The 25,927-nt window shown below is 38.8% G+C and overlaps 1 protein-coding gene across 2 annotated transcripts in view; it reads right to left on the reverse strand.

Annotated features, from left to right (window-relative positions):
• The window catches only part of PIEZO2 (piezo type mechanosensitive ion channel component 2), a 447,149-nt gene that overhangs the window by 168,191 nt on the left and 253,031 nt on the right, over positions 1-25,927 (reverse strand). For both annotated transcript variants that reach the window (XM_055324440.1, XM_055324441.1), the window contains exons 5-7: positions 22,075-22,237; positions 11,541-11,751; positions 10,039-10,252 (exon numbers count right to left, since the gene is read on the reverse strand). In XM_055324440.1, the coding sequence (XP_055180415.1) occupies positions 10,039-10,252; positions 11,541-11,751; positions 22,075-22,237 (588 nt within the window). The remainder of the gene's footprint in view (positions 1-10,038; positions 10,253-11,540; positions 11,752-22,074; positions 22,238-25,927) is intronic.

A 25,927-nucleotide genomic window follows, 5' to 3' on the forward strand; every position in this document is an offset into this window, starting at 1 on the left:
TATCATTTTTTTCTCAAGCAAAAGATAAATATTTGCCAACACCACAAGTAAGGAACCACATGTACTACAGCCTCCTTAGTTTCTTGCTGGACTTAATATTTCACTAACTGGGGGCATGTACCACAGAACACAGCAGTGGGACTGCAGTGGGTGCCCTGAAACTGACAGTGACCTTTCTGGGAAATCGTTTTCCCATGTTTCATAGCCAGTGGCCCTATCTGTGGTTTAGAGTTCAGAAAAAGTCTAAACAAGTTTTACTTTATTTTGGTGCACAAAGAGATGAAACACAAGGGTTGCAGGAGACAGAGCACAAAACAGATTGGACAGGGATTTCCTAAAAGCAGTGTGATCAGCAGTGTTAGTCTGACAGTACCCAGGCCACCCAAACCCAAAACCGGCAGGGAGACACATTCATAGACAATCATTATGGTTCAGTGCAGCAGGTGCAAGGAAGCAAGTCTGCATAGAGTAACTGCCCAGATAATAATTTTTGGTCCTCCCAGACAGAAACATGGAAGGTTCCAGAAGGAGGTGTATGTGCTAGCCAGTGGGATGAAGAAGTAGGACATTTCCAGTGAAGGAAACAGCACAAGGGGTAGAGTAGCTTAATGTTCTCAGAGAACTGCAGTTGAGGTGCCAGATAAGGCTACACTGTCAGTTATGGAAAGTGAGTTTGAATAAAAAACTGTTTTATGTGTGTTAATACGCTGACTACAACAATAAAATCAGGTCCTTTTAAATATGCACCCTACATGGTCCAGCATTTGGTGGGTATTCTCCTATTTAATACAACACTCCTCTCTGAGACAAGCATTATTCTCATCCCTATTTTCTAGATATGGAAACCCAAGCACAGACCATGAGGTATAGTGGTGCCCAGATGCTCTGTCTAGAAAGTAGCGAGGCCAAGATTCATCCCCTAGGTGTTGGGCTCCAGAGAATGCATTACCATAATCCTCTCCATATCTATCACATTATAAGCCAGTGGACCCCCACCTTCTGCTTGATAACAGGGATAGCATTTGGGCAGAAAGTCCTGCCCTGTTGCCGCATGTATGCAGATGAGCTGCTCTTGTATATATGAACCCAGCAGAAGGAGACTGGACTGTCAGGTCAAGTACTATGTGGATCCCACAGAGAGTAGAACAGATTTTCCATGAAAATGGGAAGGACACCCTTCCTGGGAAATGCTCTCAATAAGTAAAAGGTGAAAAATTTTGGTCCACAACATTTAATCACAGCTGACATTCTGGAAAATGAGGTTGAAAAGTTTTAGTTTCCCTCAGTTAGATAAACATCCTGTGCCAAGGCTTGTCCACCTGGTGAGAAGCAGTAGCTGCTTCATACATGATGCCAGGTGTCATGGCTGTGTAGGGCACCCCATTTACCAGGCCTCCTGGGTCTACCACACACCTACACCTAGGTCCACACACACCTAAGGTCCTAGGTAGCCATAAGGTTATGGCAAATTGCCCAGTTGGACTCAGGGGTTCAAGTATTTATGTTCTTTTGATTTTCCATTTATCTGTGGAAAGTCAATGTCTCTTTTGGCTTCTATTTTCACTTTTCAGATATGCACAAGTGAACCCTGCTTGAGACATTGAACAGGTCACTTAATTGCTAAAATTCTTTTCAGAATGAAACCCAGAGTTTGGTTATCTTTATATCACCTACAAACTCTACAAGTCTATAGATATCTGCCAGTGCCATCTTTTAACAAAAAGGTAAAGGAAAAGTGTTAACTTCTTTGGGTGAATTTACATTCCTTACCATGAAAATGACCTGCTTTACATTTATCCCTGCCCCCCCCCACCCCCCCCACCCCGACTGCTTGACTGCTTTCAGATGAAATTCTTGCCAACTGGTTTCCATGGAAAATAATTTAGTTTTTCTGTGCTGTTTTTGTAACTAAACTCTAGATTACTCCAACGCAAGACAGGCACAACATAGCAATCCAGGGCTGGGGTGAAAAGTACATTCTTAGAAATAACCTGAATGATAGAATAGCTTACAAAGCAAACTGCAGCAGACCTGACAGGAAAACTGATTGCTTTGTTCCGTTTTCTAAAGGACCCACTGGCTTCCCTCAATCAGGAGAAAAAGACAGCATTAAGGCCTTTATTACTCCCTACATATTACTGACATTTTTATGACTAGCATTAGGATAGTGTAAATATAATAAATGAGATTGTGTTCTTAATGTTTGTTTTTAAACATTTTTCATAGAATAGTTAACTCATGATGTTGGAGATTCAGGCTTTGCTTTTTTCTTTTTTATGTTGTTTTAACCCTGAAATAAACACAAGCTTTTCCTTCTTTAAACATAATGCATTTTCTTATCATCATTATTTATTGAAATAGCACATAAAAAGGGTAACATGGGGCAAATCATTGTCTATTTATTTTACAGAGAATCCTACTTTCACAGAAAAAGGCCTCAAGATCTCTCTCATTCCTTCCTGCCCTTTCATGTTCAAACTTCATATCTTAAAGTGAAGAAGGCAGCAAATGAAGAAAATAAATTTGAGCAAATAAGTCCAATCCCTGAAGTAATTCCTGCAGATATTCTTGAGAAAGTTCAGAAGTTGGAACAAAAGCCAGTTGAAGACCAGATGAGATAATTTAAAGAACGACCTATCATCCCAAGGCTTAACACACACATAATGTTCATTAATAGGGTCAAAAAATAAACTTACATGTTCTAAGTGTCTCCATACTAATTAAGAAAACAATAGACTTTTAGCCTCCAGTCACATCTTCCACCCTGGCCCACATCAGAACTTTTACCTGTTTTATTGAGATAACTTAAGATTAAAAAACAAAGAACCCACTTTTTGTCAGGATTTTTTTTTTTAGATTAGTTCAACTCAAAATGACTTTTGGTATCATCTTCACAAGGAAACGTAGTCAGTGGTGTGCTGCCAAACTGTTGCAATTAGCTTTTAATTCATGCCACTGGTAAGTAGAAGTTTATCACATTCAAATGTGTCTTAAAGCCTTTCAAGGTACCTGCCATTCATAACAATGAAGAACAAATCAGGTCCACCAGCGTGGCCCCATTTCTACCCAGCATACTTTTCGAAATTTTAGTGCAGGAAACCTGCAGGATAGAAATTGTCCAAGATTCAAAGCTTCATAAATGTGGCCAGCCCTACAGGTAGGAAAACAGGTGAGGATAATCATATGTATAAGTGGAGAAATCTGAACATAAGCCTACCATCTTTAATCTTGCTTCATGTCTTTCAAAATAGGTAATGGTTGCTGTCTATAGAAATTCCCTTGAAAATACAAAACCTTTGGAAGAGATTACAGGCTGCATTAGCAAAGCCAAATTTTGTTTACTTCATCATTTTTGTTAGGGAGACCTTCAAAAATAGCAGCTGTCATTGGGCTCTATTCTATTAAACAAATTATGTTGACTGGTACATTCTTGATCTCACATAAAGTTAGGTGGGTTTGTTCTGCAGTTTTATTTTGCTGGATAAACTTCAGAAGAGTGGTCACCAAGTTTTTCATGTGGTTATAGCATTTCAGATTTAGGAAAAATTATCCTACTTTCAAACACAAAGTCTTCACCTTCCCATGAGTACAATCATAGCTATCAAATAATGAGCCCTGAATTTTGTTTTGGAAAATCTGATCATGTGCTTCCTATGTGCAAAACATGGAAGAGAATCACTAATTCTCCTTCTGAGGCAATGTCACTCCTCTACTCTGCTTCTATGCGAACTTTAATCTCCTATTCATCCCATATACTCACCTTCTCAACACCCTTCCTTGGCTAAATGTAATGGAAAATTCCATCACAGGCCTGGAAGGACCTGGAAGGAAGCATACAATCTCCTGGTTGAAAGAAGAGGTCACCTTGGAGAAAAATGAAACTCCAGATCTGTGCTACACCTAGATATGGGATTTCAGTATACATTACTGGCATGGTGAGGGAATCACCATGTATATTATCACAATTTTGGCCCAGGACTACTGAAATCTCCAGATCCTTAAATAAATTAAAAAAATAATAAATCAACATAGTCAATGAAACCATAAAAATCCTAGAAGAGAACATAGACAGTAACCTCTTTGACATCAGCCATAGCCACTTCTTTTTTTTTTTATTTATGATAATCACACAGAGAGAGAGAGAGAGGCAGAGACACAGGCAGAGGGAGAAGCAGGCCCCATGCACCGGGAGCCCGATGTGGGATTCGATCCCGGGTCTCCAGGATCGCGCCCCGGGCCAAAGGCAGGCGCTAAACCGCTGCGCCACCCAGGGATCCCCCATAGCCACTTCTTACTAGCATGTCTCCTATGGCAAGGGAAACAAAGCAAAGAGAAACTATTGGGACTACAGCAAAATGAAAAGCTTTTGTACAGCAAAGGAAATGATCAACACAATTAAAAGGCTTCCTGTGGAATAGCAGAAGATATTCACAGATAACATATCAGCTAAAGGGTTAGTATATAAAATACATAAAGAACACTCAAAAAATGAATAATCTGATTTAAAAATGAGAAGACACGAATAGACATTTTTCCAAGAAGACATAGACGGCTGACAGACACATGAAAAGAAGCTCAAAGTCACTCATCATCAATATAATACAAATAAAATACTACAATATTTTAAATATTGTACAACACAAAATACAAATAAAAACTACAATAAAATAACACCTCACATCTGTCAGAATGGCTAACATCAACAACACAAGAAAAAACAGGTGTTGGAGAGGATATGAAGAAAGGGAACTCTCTTGCACTGTTGGTGGGGATGGAAACTGGTGTAACCACTCTGGAAAACAGTGTGGCAGTTCCACAAAAAGTTAAAATAGAACCACCCTATGATACAGCAATTGCACTACCAGGTATTTACCCAAAGGATACAAAAATACTAATTCAACGGCATACATACACCCCAATGTTTACAGTAGCATTATCTACAATAGCCAAATTATGGAAATAGCCCAGGTTGTCCATCGAAGGATGAATGAATAAAGATGTGATACACATACACACATACACACAATGGACTAACACTCAGCCATAAAAAGAATGAAATCTTGCTATTTGCAATGACATGGAGGGAGCTACAGAGTATTATCCAAAGCAAAACAAGTCTATCAGAGAAAGACAAATGCCATATGATTTCACTCATATGTGGAATTTAAAACAAAACAAATGAGCAATTGGTAGAGAGAGACAGGCAAACCAAGAAACAAACTCTTAATTAGAGAGAATCAACTGGGATGCCTGGATGGCTCAGCAGTTGAGCGTCTGCCTTTGGCTCGGGGAATGATCCCAGAGTCCTGGGATGGAGTCCCACATTGGGCTCCCTGCATGGAATCTGCTTCTCCCTCTGCCTGTGTCTCTGCCTCTCTCTGTGTCTCTCATGAATAAATAAATAAAATCTTTTTTAAAAAAATAGAGAACCAACTGATGGTTACCAGAGGGGAAGTGGGTTGGGGGAACGTTGAAATAGGTGGTGGGAACTGAGGAGTGCACGTGTTGTGATGAGCCTAGGGTATTGTATGGAGTGCTGAATCACTCTTTTGTACACTTGAAACTAATACTACATTGTATATTAGCTAACTAGAATTTAAATAAAAACTTACAAAAATAAAGTTAATGGAATTGAAAAAATCTATGTGGTCAGAAATCAGGGACTGACTATAATCTATCGACACATTCAAGCACTTTGCAGCCAATGGCAATCACATTTTAGAAAAACATTTCATAACATGGGAGAATGTAAAACAAAAATGTAAGGCAACTTACAAAACAGTATGTGCATTATGATTCAGAGTTTGTTTTAAAAAGCTTCATATATGCCTAGGAAAAATTCTGGAAGAATATAGACTCAGAAATAAATAGCACTTATTTCGGGAGGCTGGGATTACATTTTAAAAAGGTGGCTTTCTTTATCCTTCATTATATTTTTCCAAATAATCACCAAAAAATAGGTATTATACTAATGATAAACAAATCAATTCAAATTTTCTAAAAATAAAGATAATTTGGACCAGAGAGCGCATTTGAAAGCTTTTGAGAAGACAAAAACGGCTTGTCCATTTTGTCTCCAAAAATGGATTGTTTTAAGAACAGCCACATCTGAAGCTGGATATATATGCTGAAATCTCTGTGGTTATGAAATTTTTGACAAGTGCCCAAGCAAGAAGAGTTTCTTTTGCCACTTTCCAGTTTGTTTTCTTCCAACTTAGAATTTGGGGTTGATAACAATGCACTGGGATTACACCTTATGAAAAAACTATTATTTTAGATATACAAATTTTCAAGCTTTCTAGGACTAAAATGCAATGGCTTGTGATCACCAAGTGAATGGAGGGAGGGTAGGAATCTACAACAAGGCAGTGTATTTATATTTATATTTATATTTCATTGTTTAGCTCAAAAAGTCTATACCCTAAAAAGCAACTTAACTTTTAATGACTTATCTCTATGAAATTATTTGTGATGAACTTTTTAAACTGTTTAAATGGATCATCTACAAAGTGTAAGTATAATTACTTAATATGATTAATATTACACGTAATAAATTATAATTTTGTTTGTGACAATTAGAATGAGTAATAAATACGGCACGTTGTTACCCTATTAGGACTATTATCACCTACATCATAGGTTGGTAAGGCTTGTTCACCACTTGTTTGGGTATAAAATATGAGCTAACAATGGTTTTTACATTTTTTGTTTTGTTTTGTTTTTACATTTTTGAGTGGCTGGAAAAAATCAAAAGGAAAATAATACTTCGTGACATGTGAAAATAATATGAAATTCAAATTTCAGTGTCCACAAAACTTTACTGGAAAAGAACCTCATCATTCTTTTAAATCTGTCCGTGGCTGCTTTTCTGCTACAATGGCTTCTTAACATAATTGCGACAAAGCCTAAAATATTTACTAGCCAATCCTTGACACAAAAAATGTTTTCGAGGTGGTTCTGAATATTTTTTATTATTTATTTATTTATTTTATTGGAGTTCAATTTGCCAACATACAGCGTAACACCTAGTGCTCATCCCATCAATTCTGAATATTATTTGTATTTCCTATCTTCAGTCTCTAGATGGCAGAAAAGATCCTTAAACTGGGGGGAGGGGATACTGGCATATAGAAGATACTTACATTCCCAATTAAATCACCCTCTAAAAGTCAGCCCTTCCAACAGACAAAACTTTTTTTTTTTAAGATTTTATTTATTTATTCATGAGAGACACAGAGAGAAGGGCAGAGATACAGGTAAGGGAGAGGCAGCCTCCCTGAAGGGAGCAAATTGCAGGACTCGATCATGGGGCTCAGAGATCATGACCTGAGCCAAAGGCAGATGTTCAACCACTGAGCCATCCAGGTGTCCCAAAAACATTTTTTCTATGCATGTTCAACAGACCAAAAAATAAAAGAAACCAAAGGATTCATTTAGTCTAGAACTTGTGTCTGTACTGAAATTCAGCATTTATTCACTTCTGCCTAAAATAAATAGATATTATATAAATCTGCACCATTAATGAGGCTTCTCAGGTGTAACCAACACATGAAATTGTAATATATTTAAAGTGTACAGTGTGTTTATTTGATAGACGTGTACACTGTGAAATGATTACCTCAATCTAGTTCATTAATACACCTCACATAATTACTTTTTTGGTGAAAATGCTTAAGATCTAATCTCTTAGTAACTATCAAGTGTACAATATACAATACAGTACTATTAGCTATAGTGAACCTGGTGCATTAGATCTTCAGGATTTATTCACCTCATATGTGAGTTTGTACTCTTTTACCAGCTTCTCCTCTTTCCTGCTCATGTCACCCCGGTAACCACTTTTCTACTCTGTTTCTGTGAGTCGGCTCTTTTGTTTAGATGCCATATATAAGTAGACAAATATACAGTATCTGTCTTTCTCTGTCTGACTTATTTCATTAGCATAATGCCTTCAAGTTTCATCACGTTGTCATGAATGGCAAGGTTTCCTTCTTGTTAAAGACTGAATAATGTTTCATTGTGTTTATATACAGTATATATATATATACTGTATTATATATTACATATATATGTAATTATATATATTAATTATATATATTACATCTATATATAATAGATGTAATATAGATGTAATATATTAATATATTATATATATATATATATATTACATCTTCTTTATCCATTCATCTGTCAGTGGGCACTTAGCTTGTTTCCATATTGTGGTTCCTCAGTTTTAATGTGTCTATGTAACATTCCTCTCTTTTTAGACTGAATTATACTTGGTAAACCTCCAGATTATGCCAATTGTGTTTAGAATTTGTCAGATTATAAGTGTGTGTTGAGTACTAACTTGTTTTAACAGGATATAAGTGGTTTTAGGACTTGAATTTTTTTCTAGACTTGTGTAGACACAGCTACAGACTAGACAGATTTTATGTATGAATTAATAAAAACAAGGTAAGCACACACATTCCTGCTTCATATTTACTATCATATGAAAACACAATCAGGATCCCTTGAAAGAAGGATGCAAATCTACATCATGAGGTTGCTAATATTACTCATGTTCTTTTAAATTGAAGGTTCCTCATTTCCCAACAAAAGGACAAAAAACATCTACACCACTTCCCAGACACATCAGAGATAAGGCTACAGGCACTGCTCTCAACCCCCTCATATTCTCTCTCACCATTTCTGTCTTCGCTTCTTTTTTCTATAACTTCCAATTATAAACTTTTCTACAGAAACAGAAAAGTTGAAACAGCACAATGGATAACCCAATGCCAATCATATATTTTCCTATATCCCCACCCAACAATCATGCACCTAAGAATTAACAATAATTCTATACAATCAGCTAATAACCAGTGAATGTTGACATTTCCCCCATTTAACCTCAGAATGTCTTTTAGAGATGTGTCATTGAACCAAGATGTCATCTAGAGTCAGTCTTCACATCTGTCTGCTGGGTCTCCCCAGTTATCTTTTAAATTAGAACAGCCCTTATCCTTACTGCCTCTACATACATTTCTCTTCATGATGCTGAGTTTTTTAGAGATCAGATAATTTACCTTATAGAATCCACATTCTGGGTTTCTCTGTTTTCTTGTGGAGTCATTACATTTATCCTTTATATGTTACTACAATGCAGAGGTTAGGTCTAGAAGTTTAACAAAATGATGCTGTATATGTCATATTGCATCACATCTACAAGTGTGAAATGTTGAGCTATGCCACTTTAGGTAGTACTAGTTTGATCAATTGGTTGCGGTGTTGATCACCACTACAAAAGTTTGATTTTCCCTTCGCCATTGGCAAATGGTCATTGAAGTTATACTTTGTCATTCTGCAAACATCCTTCAGCCCAACAGCCCCTTTTTAAAGTAATGGTTTCAGTTTGCAACAAAAATCAGTATTTCATTAAGAACAGAGAGATAGTAATTTTCTAATTCTTTTATTCTTCCCCCTTTCATTACTAGTGTTATCCTGTAAAGGTGGGTTTTGTCTCATCAGCTGAGAATCTCCTAGAGTTTCTTCTAAAAAGTCAAAGCAAATGCTGGATTCTTTGCCTTTCATCCTCATTTTTCAAAGTAAGGAGTAGGTGTAATAGTCGTCTTCAACTGAAGCAAATCAGCTCTCTCTCTTCATGAATTCATGCATTTTTATTTTTATATTTTTATAATCAATTCATTATTATTTTTGATGTTCTATTTGGCCTGTGAGAGCATCCTCCAGCTGGATGCTTTAACATGTTACTCTTCTTTGATGTAAAATGTTCTCCTGGGATCTCTTTCACAGCTGAGCCTAAATAACAGTCTTCTCTCTCTCCATGTTCCAGCAGCACCTCTATCTGAAGTGACCTTCTACTTCCTTCTAGATTTTGTCATTCAATAACCTGAAAGCACTTGATTGCTTCTCACATCCCCACTAAACCTCTGCTGAACACATGAATTGGCATCAGGAAGAAACCCTGCAAAGTCAAACGAGATCATAAAGGAGGGCTAGCTCCCCTTGAAATGTTTTAACAATTTTTCTTACCTTGCATAGTAGTCATTGGGTGGAACAGCTTCTTGAAAGAATTGGAACTGGTATAAATAAAGTCCAATCAAGTGTCCCGCAGTGAAAATAGCCAGCAGAACACAGAGGCAGCTGAACAACAATGGATCAAACGTCCGGCACCAGGACCACCAGGTGCACAAACCCAAAAATACAAAGAAGTACACGGATGAAGTCAAAGATGGCAACATCATACCTAAGGAAGAAGAGTGGTGGTCATGAAAAACTGTGCAGAATGAGAAAATAATTTACTACTCAGGAAATGTAACTATTGGAGATTATGTACACTTCCTTCATATGCTTTCAGGTATGGGTCAAGTTATTAATATATGAGTCACATTTTATTTATAAAATCAGAACTTATGCTATTTTTGTGAAAAAAGGCATACATAAAGTGATATTTACAAATATAGGGAAACACAAGATGATGAAGAAATTCTTCCCATGGTGTTTGAGCAAAGTAAATATCAAACAAAAGAATTTGGCATATTTACTTGCCTGTTTCCAACTTTCTACTCCTCCCTCTCCATTTTTCAGGAATACTCTATGTCCACTCCAACTTTCCCTGATACCACTTTTTATAATAACTTACTTTTTTGTTGTTGGTTAAGTAGGATTCATAATAATACCACACCTGTGGCAAAGTCTCACTAAAACTTTGCCCTACCTAACAAAATGATCAATGATTTACACTCTTACCAAAAGGGAACATGTAAAATGAGGTATTTGACAGGTATTTAAAAACTTTTGGGGGGGCATTTTGAACTGACTCTATTAAAATACTGGGATATATTTCTTGTGAAATTCTATTCTCTTTCCCACTTTTTAATTTTCCTATTAAAAAATAGTCACATCATTTCATTTTGTACAATTTCAACAAAGAGGTATGGACTAAAGTTCACAGTAGCTGTGGAGCAGCTGCCAACCTCAGGATGGAAGGAGGGAGAAGATGGAGATAACATTATTATGGAACAAGCAGCCAGCAGCCAAGATTTAAAGGAAGTGAGTGTCTGTGCTGCAAGATTACAATCTAACTGAGAAAGAAAAATAGTATGTCCTGGAGAGTTAAATTAAGATTGCTAATGATCCAATGTAAACAGATAGGCTTTCAGGACCCATAAATGTGGCTCTGGAGGGGTACACCAACATTGTGCATCATAGCCCACTGCCATTCATGGGCTCTGGGGGAGAAGGAGAGTGTTTTTCAGATCTACACATTCAAAAAAGTGATATCACTTAGATATAGAAAAAGATTGCTTTGCAGAAGTTGACAGAAACCAACTAAAAACACAAATGCTAGAACTGAATGGGGAAAATTATTTCTCTGTGTGTGCTGCGTACACCTGGCTGGTTTTATAACAGCTCCGGTTATGAGTTTAGTGTCACAAACCAGAATTGTTTCTTTTTGTATATTGTCCTTGGCCCTGTCTCTTGTTATTCGCCAGAGTGCTACATGTGCTCCATCCGGTACCGGGAACTCTCACCTGACGACCCAAGTAAAATTGTCACCACAACTTTCCCAGCGGTGGTTATCATGTTGCCGATAAACTCCTTAAGCTTGGAGGCCACAGAGGCGAGTCTGCGGAACATTTTTAATTTTGTGCTCTCTTCCACCTCGCCTTCAACACCATCCCCTTCGTCTAAATCCTCTTCATAGATCAGTGCCTCTTCTGGATCTAGTTTTTCTCCTCCAGCCTAAATAAAGGAGAAACAGAAAACACTGCAGTCCAGAACTCTGCATGCCCATCCAGCAGATTATATGGTTGGTAATTTATAGGTCAGTCAGTGAGGTGAACTTCACAAACCAGCAGAAAAATGCAGACACCCACTTATGTCCCCCCAGGTCTCGGACAGTGCCTTTGAAAGCCCAAGTCACTTGGATCTTTCCTGAAGAAGTAAACAAGAAACGTCACCAATTATAGGACTCTGGACAGCATGTTATCTGAGCCACATGAAGTCATTTTTTTATATATATATATATATAGGCAGAAGAAGAAAATGAAACAGCTATTAAAAATCTTAACTTTCATGAATCTTGGTTTGGTTCCTCCCATTTATAGAGTTTGCCATCAAGGTGACAGGTAGTTTGAAGTATCCATGACTTTAACCAAAATGGTGAATCAAATCAGGGCTTATGAAATTTCTTTTCTTTCTGAAGTAAATTTTGTCCACTCTTTTCATGTTTCCTGGCCAAGGGAGGGTGAGTGGTCTTCGGTTACTTGACTAGATACATGGTCACTTCCTATTTTATCCTTTTAGAGACTGATATACAGGTTCAGTCCTAAGTGATTTAGCACCTCAGGACAATCATCAGAAATTTAGAGAAGAAACGCATGGCTAGAATATATACATATTTCTATGAATTATCTTAAACTGGGTATACAAGGTGTTTTTGTCTGTTTTGTTTTTAGAGAATACATAGAAATGGACTTTTTTTTTTTTTGGCTAATTACAGTCTTTCCCTAGATGGCTTAGGATTTCTTTAAGAAATTGTCAGAAACATAAGCTATCACTTTAAGATAAAAGGTTATTTTAGATGCAGGAAGTTTTGTTTGCATTTGTCTCTAGGCTGGAGGTCTTAATTTTAGCCCGCTAAAAAGATTGCACTGGTGGCAGAGCCAGAAGGATCCTTAGGCCTAATTCAGACATCAATTTAAGACTTAAAAAATACAGCTCAGCCTCTCCATTTTTCCCATTTTAAAGGGTTTTTTTCTTGATACACTTAGGTCAGATATTTTAAGAATCTTCACTAATGGTAACTGGACCTCTAACTAAGCCCATGTACACTAGAGGAAGCCAGCATAGGAAGGCTGATACAAAGTTCAGGTTAGTACTGAATGACCTTGAGAACTCAGAGACCTTCTCTTGGCCTGGAAAGGTATGGGTCACTTGTAACTTAAGCTGCCTCCTGCTGAAGCCAAGGGTACAGGATGCCCGGCCACCCTCTATACCACACACACAGATTTAATCTCAGGCCTACTCAAGTCTATATACCCATATTGGGTTCTATAGTATTCTATCATGATACATTTGCATTTTTTCCTTAAGGAAAAGGAATGTCTCATGCTTATTCAAGAAAATTTCTCTATGTGTTCAGGGCCTAGTGTGTACTAATACCTCATAAGAGATGCAGTAATAAATATGTGAACAAGTACAAAATAAACTAGCTGAATATCTCACACTAACAAATGCTAGTCAGAGAATTAAAATACGGTGATGTGACTGTGAGTGGCAAGGTGGCTATTTTAGATTCTGAGGTCAGAGAGAGACTCTCTGAGGAGGTGACATTTAGGCCAAGATCTGAATGTCACAGTCACCAGCCATGTGAAAATCCTCAGTAAAAACATTCCAGATGGAAGGAAGAGCTAGTCAAAGGCTCCATGGTAGGGCCAGAAAGAAGGCGTATGTTCCCTGACATAATTCTTATTCTACCAATTCACCCTCCTCATTGTCAGCTGATGAGCCCACTTCCTACTTCACTGAGAAGGGGTGTTAACCTGTGGCTGGACATAAGTCTACCAACCTAAAACTCACCTGTGCAGCAGGCACTCGGGTTCCTCTGTCCTGTGACTGTGGATGAGCTGTATTCCCTGAGACACCAGGGAGAAGTATGGTCCCAGGCATCTTCCCCTCACCCTAGCATTACCTTGTGCTCCCTTTCTCCCATATCTCCCCATCAACAAACAAAACATGCCTCACTTTCTCCAACCCACACCCTTCCAACTCACATTTGCCTCTCAAAATGACTCTCCCAGAGCTGACTAAAAATATGGCGTCACTTCCCCTATACCTAATTTCTCTTGAACTCACTCTAACAGGACTTTGATCGCCAGTCACTCCACATAATGAGGGGTATGACGTGGTCTGTTTCATGTGGTGATGCCACGGGAGAGCACAGCTAGGAGGTTATTGCTGTGGTCAAAGAAACAGGAGCTCAAGGTGCTGAAGAGAGGTTTGAGTCTTTGTAGTATGTCTTAAAGGTCAAGTCGGCAGAACTCATCAGTAAATGTGATATGGAGAGAAGAGTGCATCAACGACAGTTTTGTATTTTTGTCATTATTGAGAAGATGGGGATAATCAGGGGTGGAACAGGTTGGAGAATTCAGTTCTGAGATGTCCTTCAGGCTTTCTTGTTGGAGATGTTACAAGGGCAGCCGCCATAGAAATCTGGAGAGAGGTGGAAACTAGGAAGGTCTATCTGAAATTCCAGTGGTAGAGAGATGGTTTTTAAAGTGATGAGATAACCTAGAGAAAATACAGAGCTTGCTCATGTCTCTGGTGCTATCATACCTGAAGCCAGTCTGTCTCTCCAGCCTTATTCCCATCTTTCCCTAGAAGCACCCCATGCAGACAACCACGTGGGGGAACCCAAAGTCCACAGGCTCTCTTGGCCTTGGGACATGCTTGGAATGTGTCCTTGGCCATGGTATCCCCTCCTAACTCCTCAGGCACTCCTATACCAGCTCTTCCTTTCCACCTGCCCTCGTTCCCCTGAGCAGTTTCTGTGGGGATCCATCCGGTGAAGGTGCTGCTATGGCATCCACACTACCACACTCAAACCATCTGTTCATGGGATATGTGTTGCTTAATTTCCCCTTCACAACAGGGCGATACATAAAAAAGAAAGTTCAGCCAAAACCTTCAGTCACTGTACTTGAAAAAGGAGACAGGGAGAGACAACACAGCTAGAGCTACCTAGGTCCCAGTCAGAAACATACTCTTAACTTTCATAATAAATGGCTTATTATTCAGTTGTGCTTGCTACAGACATAGATTAAATCAAATAAAATTCTCTGGGAGAACCTTTGTGAGGTTAGACAAACGCATTTCCTTGACCTCTCCTGGGCGGGACTGGGGCCCCTGTGACTTTTATAAACATACCACTGTACTTGAGGGTTTTCAGCATTTTTGTACCAGAATCCCTGGGGCCCTCAGTTGGAAACACGTTCTAAACCTGCCAAGCTGAGAGAGAGCCAAAACTGAGCCAGGTTGGCCTCTGTGAGCCCCTACTGTCCAGGCTGAGGCCAGAACTGCCATTAGTCACATCAGGCCTGCTTATTAACAGGCAGGCTTTCTCCTCCTAAATGATTCGTCTGGTTAAGTATAAACACTGATCCTCTGGAACGGCGTCCACTCACTCGAATATATTTACTAACACGCAGCCTTGCTTGTGGGAGTTGTAATCTCCCCCGGCATTGGAACGCAACTGGACTCTGGCCTTCATTTCCCTGGTTCCAGAGCGATCTTAGAAATTAAGGAGAGAACACTTTACAGTTTAGAAAGGCAAAAAAAAAAAATCCATATTATTACTGCCAATGTCAACATCTAAGACTTATTTAAAGACATGTAAATCCTTCAACTTGCCTTTGCTAAAAGTTGCCACCTTCAAATGTGCCAACAGGTATTCCCGTAGCATCTCTGGGATGCTACATGTATGCAACGCCACACTTTTCTCAGAACCTGGGTCAAGGTCTGAGCACCAAGCAGCCATCACATTTCATCCCACAGCTGCCTCCCTGCATGACCACCTCCACACTTGACACATGCCCAGCAGCCTTTCCACACAACTCAGACAAGGAACACCCAACAGCTAGTTTTGATGGAACACAAGCATCCATTTTTCCTTAGTTCCGAGAAGTCAAAGATTCAGCCTGGGTTGGGGTATGTCATGAAGATCACCCAGGATCCTTTAAGAGGACAGGTACCTAGCTTCACCTCAAACTTCCTAAATGAGAAATTCGGGAGCAAATCTCAGGCATCTGTATGACCAAACAGCAGCCCTACATGATTTTTTTTAAGATTTTATTTATTTATTCATGAGAGACATACAGAGACAGACAGATAGGCAGAAGGAGAAGCAGGCTCCCCACAAGAAGCCCGATGTGGAACTTGATCTTGGACCTGGGAATCATGCCCTGGGCCGAAGGCAAATGCTCAACTGCTGAGCCACCCAGGTGTCCCCCTACATGTTTTTGAAGCAGCCAATCTAGGTTCCAAGCACAGGCTACCATCCACAATGGCTGATCCACTGGTTCCACACTCGGCAGACTATGCAAAATTGCAAACATTTCATTGGAATCATATGCTAGGCAGACCCCCTAATTAGAAAATACATTGAAGTTTATCTGTGGAACCTCCTTCCGGTTTCTGTCAACCTTGACATGTTAGCCTAGAACTTCTCATCAGATGAATCCACTTTCTTCTTTGTGGCTAAAACCAAGCTATTAAAAACATTTTGATGGAGTGTACTAAAGTCACAAACAACGAGCCAAAGATCTGGAGGCAAAGGGAACGTTTTTCTAAAGTGTCATGAGTAGTTTATTCATTGTTTATTATTAAAAGTTAACAGTTTATCTTTACAGAATGGGTTCATCTCAACAGAAGAGCCCAGAGAAGGGAAAGGCAAGTGTGGTGCCTCACGTACAAGACAAATGCTACAGGCACTGTGCTGCCTGCAGGAGAAAGCAGAGAGAGAGAGAGCCTTGTCTCTGTGATGTCACCATACATTATATAAGCCTAACCGGAGAGCATCATACAGATAAGCCAATATTTCACACTTGTTTTAGGAAGATTATTTTTCTGAACTTGCAAGAGCAGTGGAGCCTGGTGCCACCATTGACATTCTCCTGACTCATGGACACTCTGATGTCTTGCATCTGAACCTTCAGAAACATCTCAAGTCAAGTCAAGTTAGAGACTGCACCAGTCTCTGGGAATCAACTGAACATCATTTGAAAGGGAAATGAACAATAATGGAGAGCAGCCAAATTGGACTGACCATTATTTTAAAGGCTTATATCTTAAAGGTTTATTTTGAAAAATCAATTAATTATATACCATAAAACCAAGTCTGTATTAAAACACATAGACACACAAACACATCCTGATACTATCTAATCAGTTTGTCTCTAGTTATAGAGATTATTACTGACCTGAACCATCCATTTTCTCTTATAAGAAACGGCTGAGTTTAGCTCTTCTAACTGACACACCCCGTGCTCCCCCTAGAAATAAAGAATTCAGGGAGTGATAAAAAAGCAACATTCTGAAGGCACACAGCCCTTCCTGCTGCTCTAAAATTTCCTGAAAGATTCAGGACCCATATAATACCTTCTGATGGACTGAGATGAAAATAAAATGTTTGTCTTTGTTATTAAACTATTAAAAGGCTGAGCAGTGCTGGTGTGGCTTTGGAATCCACAGCATTACTTTCCCATCCTCCATTCCTGTTCCTCCCTCCTCTCAGAACTTTTCCTGAGATTGAACTCTGCTCTGAGCACTGGGCCACGTCCAGGGTGGGAATCCACCCTGGCACCCCAGAGGTTTGCACTCACCCAGAGGAAATAAACCAAGTTATATGTAACAGTTTATAAAATAAGAATATAAAATCCTAGGAATATTGAGGAAGGAAAAGGATTATGTCTAATTACTGGGATCTGGAATGCCCAAATCCAGTTATTCCCAAAGCAAACACGATGGAAAAAAAGGACAAATGTCTTGGGGAAAAAAGCCGAAAAAAAAAAAAAAAAAGAACAGTCCCCGTTAGACGTTAGTTTTTGCCCATTCTGGCACATAGTAGGTACTGAATAAATAAGCAGGCCCATGGATAAAAACTCCTCCTTCTCTGCAGTCACAGCAAGGAGACATCACTGAAGACAGATGTGTGGGTCTGCCCTGGCCCTGCCAAATCTTCTACCAGTTTGGGAGAGAAGCAGCTCTTTGCAGATAATCCTGGCCCAGGGCTGACTGCTTTACAGTTTGTTGCTTTAGTTTTATACTTCAGAGTGCTTTGTACAAGCCTCCATGTTAATTAATCCATGCTGAACCAATTAACTTGATAAGCACATAAGTATTACTATTTGTACAACCTCAAGCTACTATGCTAACTTAAGATTTGCTGCAACAGCGAACACGACAGATGTGACCCTTTCCCTCACTGAGCTTATAATTTAGTGAGGGAGATAGAAAGTAAATAACAACACAAAGAGCAGTATCTAGGGTAATTACAGAGTGTGATAAATGTTACGGATATAACAAGACAGAGAACAGGGGAAAATCCAGGAGAGTGGTCAGCAAAGGCCTCTACAGGAAAGAGGTCACCTGATGATGGAGGAGGAACTAGCCATGCAATGAGCAGAGCAGGGAGTGAACCTCAAGGCTGAAGGGAAAGAGCTAGCTGGTTCTGGGCACAGAAAAACACAGGGAGAGGTAGGACAGAGCACAGGATGAGGGGGTGGAGGCAGGAAGTGCCAGGGCACTGCAATCTCTCCAAACAAGTTTCCCTTGTGGGCAATTTGGTGTTACTTTCAATTCAAATGCACAAAATTGCCTGTCGAATATTCCAAGGACAGAAAAAAAAATCCTGAGAATTTCTAAAAACATAGATCTAGACATATTGTTAAGGGTAAATGTCTACTTTGGAGCTTTGATTTTCTTAAAAAAATAAAGCAGAGAATAGGCATGCACTGTTAAATGTTGTTAAATGTATGAACGAATGGGAGAGAAATGAAGGTGTATTTAATTTGGAATAGTTTTAGTCTAATAACTTAAAAATATTTGAATTGCCTTCCTGATTGCTTATTCTTTCCTTTGTTTTTACTATCAGGCACATTTTCAAGTCCCGTCCATGCAAAGTTCACTCGATTACCTGTCCAATAATATAACACCCCTGCCTTTCTATGTGATAAAGTAGGTATGCTCTTCAGGTGTGTTTTTCTCAGAGGAGAGGATGAGAGAGGCTGCATACTCTCACCTTGTGTCCAGGTAACTGAAAGATAGTGGTGGATACATTTAGCCATGGATCTAAAGCTAACTTGTCCCTATGATAATCATACTGAAGCTCGTACTGTAATACTGAGCTTTTCTGAAGCTTTTTTAAAAAGATTTATTATTATTATTTATTTATTCATAGAGACACTCAGAGAGAGAGGCAGAGACACAGGCAGAGGGAGAAGCAGGCTCCATGCAAGGAGCCCGACGTGGGACTCGATTATGGGTCTCCAGGATCACACCCCAGGTTGCAGGCGGCGCTAAACTGCTGTGCCACGGGGGCTGCCCCTGAAGCTTTTTGAAGACAACAGGACAATGATTTCCTCCAATTAAAAACTTTCTTCTTATTTAAGCCTAAATCACCACAGTGATAGGTTCCCCTAAACTGTCAATGTGTTTAACCCAGAGAAGACGGACCAAGTGTGCTGCATTTGGGGGGGGGGGGGCAACTGACAGTAAGTTCTTGCCTGGTTCCTGAGAGTGACCTTGACAGGCAGCAAAAGCCATGAAGCACAAGGCTTGTAGGGCAACTGGGCACTTGTCCAGCTTCTTACTGTATTGCATGCTGCCATGTTTCAGATGATCATGTCTGTGTGCTTGAAAAGACAGGATCTAGAAAACTTAAAACAGGTGATTTTGGACTAAATCTCAAGGGAGACGCTAAATGCCTTATTAGAAGGGGACAGTAGAAAGATCGAATTCTATCATTCTTTGTTTTTTGCTCTTCCAAAAAAGAATAGTGGGGTGCCTGGTAGGCTCGGTCAGTTAAGCATCTGCCTTTGGCTCAGGTCATGACCCCAGGGTCCTGGGATCGAGTCCGCATTTGGTTCCCTGCTCAGCAGGGTGTCTGCTTCTCCCACTGCCCTTCACCTTTGCTGGTAAACTCTCTCTCACTCTCTGTCTCTCAAATAAATAAATAAAATATTTTTTAAAAAAGAACAGCAACTTGAACCTCAAAGCTGAGACTTGAGGTATAGCCCCGTTGGTGATTTTATGTGCCAGAATGCAGATGCTGTAGAAGCCTAATGGACATTAGGTATTATGAGGAAAGGTACAGGTTTTGAGGCTCAAACTGAATTTCCAAATAATGTTAGCAGGATCCAAATGTTGCACCCATGAATTTTTAAAAGATGGTGGATACTTATACTGAAATATTCTTTTTATGCTTCATACTTGGTTTGTTAGACTATTTAAGCTGACCAAGTCATGACTAAAGTTCCTATTTGAATAAACATTTAATTTATCATAAATTTGGATTAATAACATATTAGAATACTATTTGCTTCCCAAAAAAAGTAAAGCCTGAAATCTGAATAGCTAGAAAGAGCTAGTAGTACAGAAATATACAAGATAACAGCAGTTTGGTGAAATCCCAAAGTGCTTCATTGCAGAGGTAACCCTTTCCTACACAATTCAATTTTCATAACATAACTCATTTTTTTTTAAGATTTAAGATTAGGGATCTTTCTCCCAGTTTATGATTTGTAGATCTGCTTCTGAATTGTAATGAACAGGTAAACAAGACCACAGATGTGTCAGTTCAAGATTCTCCTACCCGCTGACTTCCCCTGGGGCTTTTCAAGAGGAATCCTGGGATCTGCAATCCCCTTTAAAACAGCAAATTTGAGCCTCATTATCAAGTTGAGGAATATTAGGAAAGACTCCGTCTTCTCCAGGGATTAGTTACTAGTTTAAAACAATGTTGGATTTGAAAAGAAATTCTCTCAGGCACCAATGGATTAATCTTGCCATTTCTCCATTGAGATAAATGAAAGAAGAAACAATGCCAGCAAATACTATTCTTTCAAAGGATCCTCAAAAACCAAACATTCTACAGTGCAAATGTCAAGATTTATAAAAGGGAGAAAATATGTTGGGGCCTTCCAAAACAAAATAAATTCTCCTACTTATTTTGGCCATGGCTTCTATTCTTTTCAGACTCAAGCCAGATTGTTCACAAGTAAGAAATATTTCCTTATGGACTCATCTCAAAAGATTCGCACACCAGCCTGCTCCTTCAGGGCCACCTGGTGGGCTGGAATGAACTAGGTGAATGGAAATTAATATCTTAAATGAGGCCAAAACAAATTTAAATGAGAAGAAATTCAACTGCATAATAACGATATTTAGTATTTTCAAAACCCCAAATAATTAATATTTAGAATGTTTATAATCTTTGATAGATTTGTTGTATAGACTTGTTGAATTATATCCTTGTTTTATTGTTTTGTTTTTGATAACAATACAAGGCAATTTGCTGCTTATCTGTGAGGCACATAGTTCATTTGCCATAACTGAGAACTGTCTTCCTTGATCTCCTTATCATTACCACTCTCAAAGTAAGTTCTTTCAATTAACTTCAGTTCTGCAGGTTAAAATTCTTGCCAAAACCTCTGAATAACAACATCTGGTACTTGTGTCTTATGTCAAATGTACAGAGTAAGTCTTTTTAGTATTTTTTTCGTTATAAATTTTATCTTTCAATTACCAAAGCAATTACTTTTCAAATCAGTGTTGCTGAAACTCACATAAGGAAGTACAGTCATTAGAATAGAGAGCAGGGTTCAGAACCAGATCTGGGGACCGTGATGAGCTGTCTAACTGGTGTCCATACACCTAGTGAGATCTAACATGTTTCCTGATCCTCCTTAAACTCTTTCTACTAAAACACACAGCTAAAAATTAACACACGTTTTCCTCATTATTTTTATCTTTTTCCAAGTCTTACACTTTTCCAAAAGTATATCTATTTTTTTTCTCTGGAATGCTTTAAAAGAACTTCATCAAAACATGCTACCACAAGTCCACTCTGAAGAGCAAGGTGCACAGACCAGAAAGCTTTCCTTCAGGGAGGAACTGCTTTTTTCTCCTAAAATTACCAGGTGTTACTTTTTCTCAAATTATTTTGTGATAACTAAGGTATCTAGACAATGGGCTATAATATGAATTTAAAAGGTTAACCTTCTGAGATAATATTAGATGAGAGTGAAAAGAACACCAGGTCAGGATGAATGTCTCATGAAGGGCAGCTCTCATGCTCCTTGAACCGGTTTCTCATGACCAAGGTGTGGATGAGGATGCCTACTCATCAGAACTATACCAGGGCTCTGTGCAAGGTAACTGTTAACACTGAGGTCAACCACCCCAAAGCTTAAGTGCTATGCACATTTCACTTTTACATAACTTATTGTAAGGGTTAAATCCCTCAGGAATCAAAGAAGGAGGATAGATGCATGAAGTCAGATTTACCAATTCTTCATTTTCAAACTCTGAGTTATATTGTGCTGTTTCTTCTGTCACTGGTTTCTGAACAATGTTTCTGCAGACGAGCCAGATGGTCAGACTGGCAATGAACATCCCGATATCAGGCACGAACACTCTGATCCCATTGCCAGCATCAGCTCCCTTTAAGCTACGGAGGGAAAGAAAAGGAGGGGGAGGAAATTTAGTCGTTTTTCTATTTCTATGGTTGAACTATCTTAAAGTATGCCCATATCTCCTTAATGAATTAAAAAAAAAAACCCACAATACTTGGGATGCTTGGGTGGTTCAGGGGTTGAGCATCTACCTTTGGCTTAGGGAGTGATCCTGGGGTCCCAGGATCCAATCCTGCATCAGGCTCCCTGCATGGAGCCTGCTTCTCCCTCTGCTTGTGTCTCTGCCTCTCTCTCTCCGTCTCTCATGAATAAATAAATAAAATCTTAATTTTTTTAATTTTTTTATTTTTTATGATAGTCACACACACACAGAGAGAGAGGCAGAAACATAGGCAGAGGGAGAAGCAGGCTCCATGCACCGGGAGCCCGACGTGGGATTCGATCCCGTATCTCCAGGATCGCGCCCTGGGCCAAAGGCAGGCGCTAAACCACTGCGCCACCTAGGGATCCCTAAATAAAATCTTAAAAAAAAAATAAAAATAAAAAAGCAATACTCAATTTCTGCCTAGAAGGTACAAGAAAGCTTTTCATCAACCTCTGAGTCTTATGTAATCTACTAAGATTCAGGAAGGTACCAGGGTTTCACTGGAGTTTCAGAAGTACTATAAAGAATCCTAAGCCAATTGTCACTTCTAAAACATGCTAATGAACCACATTTGTTATTAAATAAGCCACATGTGCAGTCCAGACACAGCTGTCAGCAATCTAGCTGAAGCAGTTAAAAACTAGACACATACTAACAGCCTAGAAATATGTTACCTTACATGTAAATCAAAGCTGGAGGGAAAACAGAAAAAATGTTATAGCAATCCTTGAATGTAAGACCTCTCCATTATTTTGAATACGTAGTTGATTTTGTTTTCCATACTGTTCCAAAAAAGGCAGATCTAGTACATTTCTTCTTTTAATCTTGGAGGATGGACAGTGAACTTAGAATTGGAATATTTGGGTTCAAATGTAAGGCCAACACTGACGAGCAGCATTCTACTGGGGGGCTTCCCATGGCCATACATTCCTCCTCTGTGACAAAGAGATACTACTCCTTGTCTTTATCTCATTTGAGTCAAATGAAAGTGACTCAACGTTTATTAGAAATAAAGCTCGTTTAGGGACTAGGCATGTGTATGATCAAATATATACTGGATTCATTTATATTGTGTATATTATATATTTTGACAAAACATAAAATATAATAAACGGCAAGACCCTTCACTACCTAGAAATAACCATTGTTAACATTTTGGTAAATAAAAGCACTGTTAATAATATCTACTGCTAACTGAGCAATCACTGTGTTAACAGCTTGGTACATATTATTTCATCCAACCAACTACCATAAGAGTCAGGCATTGTTATTTATCCTCCTTATACTTATGAAAAAAAAAAACCACTAAGGCTACAAATGATAACATTATTTCCCTAAAGTCACACAGATAAAGAGAGAGTAGTATACTCAAGCTCCCTTTAGGTACAAATTTAATGCTCTCACCCACTGCATTCTCATGTATGTACCTTCATGGCTTTCCTTTCCAAGCTTCCTCTGTGCCTCGACATGCATTTTGAGAGTTTACAATGCTAAGCTCATATATTATATATTGTTTTGAAAAGTATTAGTTCATTTAATATACCCCTAATAGCTTTACAACTCGCTGATGATTTTTAAACATCACCATGTTCATGATCAGATAGCAGTTAGCTATTTCACTACTGTAGTACATTTAGAATGTTTCCATGTATTTGTTACTATAATAATGTGTAAAAGTTAAATATTAATTACTTAAAGAATCTTCTCATCTGCGATATTTCAGGAAAAAAAATACTCAGACCAGTGTAATTTGCTTTTTTTTTTTAAATATGGTCTGGAAGGGAGCATGCCCCACATAAGCTTCATTATTTTATACATGGCTCTAAACCCTTCTGAACAGAGAAACATGAAAGTGGCAAGAGATTTCTTTACCTCCATAAATGAAAACAAATATGATTGTGTCAGAGGTATTAAAAAATAGCAAATTCCTTTCATTTGGGGTAAGAGGAAGAGAATTCAATTAGGAAAACTTCAAACTACACTTATAACAATGAGATTTAATGATTGATTTTATCATAGGACAAAGGTAGAAGTTTGCTGTATACTTTTAAGGTGATCAAACAGAGCAAACAAAAATTAATATCACTACAATGAGAAGAAAGAGAGGATCCAGGAGAGAGACCAGAACACAAAGGACAGGCTTCAGTGGATGTTTGTTGTGTGAGGCTAAGGTCAAGAGAGCCACTTGCCCTAATCAGGTGGATTAGGGGAATAGATTATTACATCCCTTTCATGGGAAACAAATGGACTGTGACATTGTACAAAAAGCACCAACCAAGCAGAGTTGAGGGGAAAAAGATTTTTTTTTTAAATTTTTATTTATTTATGATAGTCACACACACACACACAGAGACATAGGCAGAGGGAGAAGCAGGCTCCATGCACCATGAGCCCGACGTGGGATTCGATCCGGGGTCTCCAGGATCGGGCCCTGGGCCAAAGGCAAGCGCCAAACCGCTGCACCACCCAGGGATCCCGGGGAAAAAGATTCTTAAAGGAAAGGTGACAAGGACTCCAGCTGCAGCCTCAGCTACTTCTTGCCCCACAGCACAGAAACTTAGAAAGCCAGAGCAGAGCCATGCCTTTCTCACCTGTGGACTGCATTAAGCTTCCAGTCTGCTAACAGTCACTACGAGACAACAGTCTCAGCTTTGTGTTTCTTGGTCCCAAAAGATACATTTTAAAGCATACATATATTATGGGAGTAAATGAATGCTGTTTGCAAAAGCAATCACTCCACTCGCTGTGATAGAATTCAGCTACTGGATCAAGGATTGGGCTGTGACCCCGATTTGCAATGAAATCATTCAGCCACAGAGGTGCTAACCTATTAACTACTACTCTTGGCTTGTTGAGTTAACAAAGCAGGGCATTTATAGAGCTACCATTGCAGAAACAAACAAACTTTTGAAGAATATAATGAAAAGCATGTACAATGAACAGGTCACAGTCTAACTGATATATATCATTTGGGGATCATCTTATCAATCAAGTTTCCTTCATCATTATTCACACCAGTGTCTACTAAAGTAGAGTAGTTAGAATGCTAGTCCTTAGAAATGCTGTGAATTAAACAAAACAAGGCAAGATAAAAGAAAAAAGAAGTCTTTGGTCAAATAAGTGTTAGAAAATCACAATGCATATTATTGTAGTAAAGAACCTGGGAGTTCTGTAGTAAAATAAGAAGTTTGAGTTTATTTAAGTCAGTGTTTCCCAAATTAATTTGACCAAAATTCATTTTTTAAAATTTTTATCCGATGCCTATCACATTTTACTGAGCTAGTGTTCACAGGCCAGGTCTTAGGAAATGTTGGGTTAGAGTCTGCTTCCTGGTCTACATTTTTTATTTAAATGAATGGATAATTTGGAAACTATCCTAAAGTGCAGTTAATCCCTACAAATTTGATGTTTAATGGTCTCTGATAACTTTTGGAGTCAGTGGCATCTTATTCCATTCTCTCATCTAATCATCCAACTATCCATCCATTGACTCAGCAAGTTATGAAGCTGGAAGGTAACTAGAAATAATCCAGTTCTTCTCATGTGATAGACTGGAAACCAATAAGGGGGAAAGCAGAAA

The sequence above is a fragment of the Nyctereutes procyonoides genome, unplaced genomic scaffold, assembly GCF_905146905.1.
Source record: "Nyctereutes procyonoides isolate TBG_1078 unplaced genomic scaffold, NYPRO_anot_genome, whole genome shotgun sequence".
Taxonomy (NCBI): Eukaryota; Metazoa; Chordata; class Mammalia; order Carnivora; family Canidae; genus Nyctereutes; species Nyctereutes procyonoides.